The 3,654-nt window shown below is 47.1% G+C and overlaps 1 protein-coding gene across 1 annotated transcript; it reads right to left on the bottom strand.

The window, feature by feature from the left end:
* Positions 1-733: 733 nt before the first annotated feature.
* Positions 734-2,950, bottom strand: LOC123761260 (somatostatin receptor type 2-like). The gene has a single exon (XM_045747199.2). It carries the CDS (start codon positions 2,631-2,633, stop codon positions 1,380-1,382), a length of 1,254 nt encoding a protein of 417 aa, XP_045603155.2. The 5' UTR covers positions 2,634-2,950; the 3' UTR covers positions 734-1,379.
* Between the last annotated feature and the right edge of the window lie 704 nt (positions 2,951-3,654).

The following is a 3,654-nucleotide window of genomic DNA, read 5'->3' as shown; positions in this document are numbered from 1 at the left end:
CACGTATCTGTTTTTTTTCTCTCTCTCTTTACTGAATTCCTTATTAATCTTGTCTCTTATTATACATCTACCCCATCTACATCTTGTTTTATCTACCCCTTCTCTTCTCAGACATATTTATTGTATCTGTTCCTTTTCCATGTTTCCTCTTTACACATGGCCCAGCTACATATATGTCCCCTCTTCACACCTGTATCCTTGACACACCTATTTACTTCCAACACCTGATTCACCTACTCACCCGTCTCTTAAACATCTGCCTCTTCCTCATCTTTGTCTCAATCAATTGTCTTTCTCATTGCTCTCCATTACCACTTCCCCCTTTGTTACACCTCCCTCCCCCTACAATCACCCTTACCTGCAGCTCCCTGACACTTAGATCACGTGCCATTAGGCGAAGTGGAGTTCAAACCCCCTTTAAGAGCCGACCTGGTGCTTCTTTAAACTGCGAATGGCCCTTAATCCCCTTCAGGGGGCGGTGGATGGGTCGTTAGGTAACGCGAGGACCTCCCGTTGAATGGTGATTGGTCGGCATTTGCCACGTAACGATTGGGTGATTACCGTTATGAGTAGGATGTTGGGGTGTGTTGGCTGGATTAGTTTGGATTATATATATAATTATATATATATATATATATATATATATATATATATATATATATATATATATATATATATATATATATATATATATATATATATATATATATATTCGTGTGAGCGCGTACTGAGAAGTGCTTAGCTGTACTTCCTGGGGTTGGGCTTCGGCTCTTTAGTCCCGCCTCTCATCTAATTCTCTTACCGTTTGGATTCTTTCATATATCTGGATTTGAGTCCGTGTGTGGCATTTGCCTCTATCAATTCACTCTATTTCTCAACTAGTGTGGCACTCGGGCTGATATTGTGAGCGGCTAGTGTGGAAAATTAGTACCCGAATATCTTCCCGCATTCGTGCTCCTCTCGTCATATAGTCTACCCCCTTGGATATTCTGCTAATTTCCCCCTCCCTGAGTATTTTGTGTGTTAAAATCATGTGTCCCCCCTGGATTTTCTCTTTTTCCAGTATTGTGTACACGTGTATATGTATATGACCCTAGGATTACGAGTCCAGAGCGTTGTCCACTCAGCTATCAGACAGACACTGCGTGTGTGTGTGTGTGTGTGTGTGTGTATGTGTATGTGTATGTGTGTGTGTGTGTGTGTGTGTGTGTGTGTGTGTGTGTGTGTGTGTGTGTGTGTGTGTGTGTGTGTGTGTGTGTGTGTGTGTACTCTAGTAAATGTAACAAGTTAAAAGAATTATAACTGCATTATCATTTGGTATCTGATGTTTTCTTCAATGTTACATTACATTTTTAGTGGCGTGAGGTGACGGTGGGTGTTCAGAGCTGGGAGGTGGGGATCTCGGTGCCGTTCTCCCTGGCCACCTGGCTGACGGTGGACCTGGTGGTCATGGTGATGGCGGTGGTGAGCTCGTCCCTGGTGCACTGCGTCGTGAAGGCGTCGTTCGACTCCATTTCGTTGGTCTTGGCGTTCTTGGGACGCGACGAACCACCGCGACGGCGCGGGAAGACCGAGTTCTCGACCGCCAGGGAGCTGTTAGCGTCCTTCCTGGTGGCGCAGATGCACGCCTTCATGAAGCTCTTCTTGAAGTTCTCGCTGAGGAAGGCGTAGAGGATGGGGTTGATGGCGGAGTTGATGTAGGAGAGGCAGGAGGAGATGAGGAAGAGGATGACCATGAAGGGACTCTGGCCCTCGCCCGGGGGACTGAAGATGAGCGCCAGCTGCAGCACCCAGTACGGCAGCCAGCACATGACGTACACGGAGATCACCGTCAGCACCATCTTCGTCACCTTCCTGTGGCTCTTCTTCTTCTCTTTGGACCGGGTCTTGGGTCCCACGGACTTGAGTTTCTGCAGCACCAGCGCGTAGAAGATGAAGATGAGGACGAGGGGGATCCCGAAGGCCAGGACGAAGGAGTAGAGCGTGAAGACGAACTGGCCGCTGATGCCGAAACTGTCGGGCCAGAATATGTTGCAGTTGACGAGGTCGTTGTACTCGAGCGTGTTGGAGTACATGAAGACCGGGACGATCATGAGGGCCGAGGTGGTCCAGGCCGTCAGGGACACCAGCTTGGAGATCATGGGCGTCCGGAACTTGGGGGAACTGATGGGGTGGCAGACGGCGATGTACCGGTCGGCGCTCATGATGGTCAGGAAGAGCGAGCTGGTGAACTGGTTGAGCGACGTCGTGATCATGTACAGCTTGCACATGAAGGTGCCGAAGGCCCAGTAGCCCAGCACCGACGTGATCATCAGGAACGGGATCCCAACCACGAAGAGCTCGTCGGCGATGGCCAGGTTGACGATGTAGAGGTTGGTGACCGTCTGCATCTTGGAGAACCTGGTGACGACGTAGATGACGAGGGTGTTGCCGCACAGCCCCACCAGGAAGGCCACGGCGTAGCACGTCTGCATGACGATGTTGGCCACCATGTGGATGGGGGAGACCTCGCCGGAGAACACCCCCAGCGAGCAGTTCTGCGCCGCCTCCGAGTCGCTCACGTTCAGGTACGAGCAGTTCAGGGGGAAGAGAGTACCGTTGGTGTCGTAGTCAAGGTACAGCGTCGAGTTCATCGTGGCTGCGGGCTCCTGGCCGACCTCCACCACAATGGAGAGACTACTTTCAAAGGAATTTATTATGTTTACTGCCGCGTCAACACGAGAGCGAGACTACCTCGCGTCTTCACTACTGCCGCTCCTTATAAAATAGCGGAGAACATGTTTTCCTCGGGATCAAAGGCTCCTCTGGATTGTGGCAGATCAAAGACTCTTCAAAGGGTATTGATCTTCTGTGAGGCTTAGCTTTCGTAAATTTCTACTGTGAGTCCAAGGCTCAGGGAGAGGCGCGGCACCTGCCAGCGCCCTCGCCCAGGCGTGCAGGACATAATCCAGCCAACATTCTGAAAAAAAATAGAAAAGAAAATATGTAAGCTTTATGACGTAAGTGGGAGTTATCCCTCACAAACCCAATCAGGTCACTAACATTCCGACACTTAAAAATGCAAACATTATCACACAAATTAATTTTACTGTATTATATGAAAAGTGAATATATATAAATATATTTTTTTAAATATATTTATATATTTAAAAAATAGAGGCCAACAACAAAATAGAGGCCTGGTCGAGGACCGAAGCCGCGGGGACGCTAAGCCTCGAAATCATCTCAAGATAACCTCAAGATAGATTCAGTGTTATCCTTGGCCGCTCGTCAACACCAACTAATCCTAACAATATTGTGGGCAGATATACAATTCGGAATACTAAATATTAATATCTTGTTGCTTATAATTTAAATTGAATAGTCCTGAATATTGTCGAGTTAACTAATTATGAATGCACAATAATTTATGCATATTTTTTTGGTAATTGGAATTTGATAGTTTTCACAATGGAGCCACCGTGCCGTGCTTAATGTAGCACTTAGGGAGATTTTATCGCCCTGAATAACACCAATTCAGTGTTAATATCAATACTTGCGATGCCGGATATATTTAATTAGGTGCTAGAATCCGATGAAGCATTTTGAAGAGGTTTAACTCTCATACACTGAAAAAAAAGGTATTACTACTGAAAGAACACTCTGCATTTACAC

This window comes from Procambarus clarkii, chromosome 41 (assembly GCF_040958095.1).
Source record: "Procambarus clarkii isolate CNS0578487 chromosome 41, FALCON_Pclarkii_2.0, whole genome shotgun sequence".
Lineage (NCBI taxonomy): Eukaryota > Metazoa > Arthropoda > Malacostraca > Decapoda > Cambaridae > Procambarus > Procambarus clarkii.
Note: the sequence above shows the minus strand (reverse complement) of the source record. Positions and strands in the feature narration are given on the sequence as shown.

What these genes read in the sequence shown, in the direction of transcription:
- LOC123761260 (XM_045747199.2), bottom strand. Translation starts at nt 2,633, where the DNA reads ATGAACTCGACGCTGTACCTTGACTACGACACCAACGGTACTCTCTTC.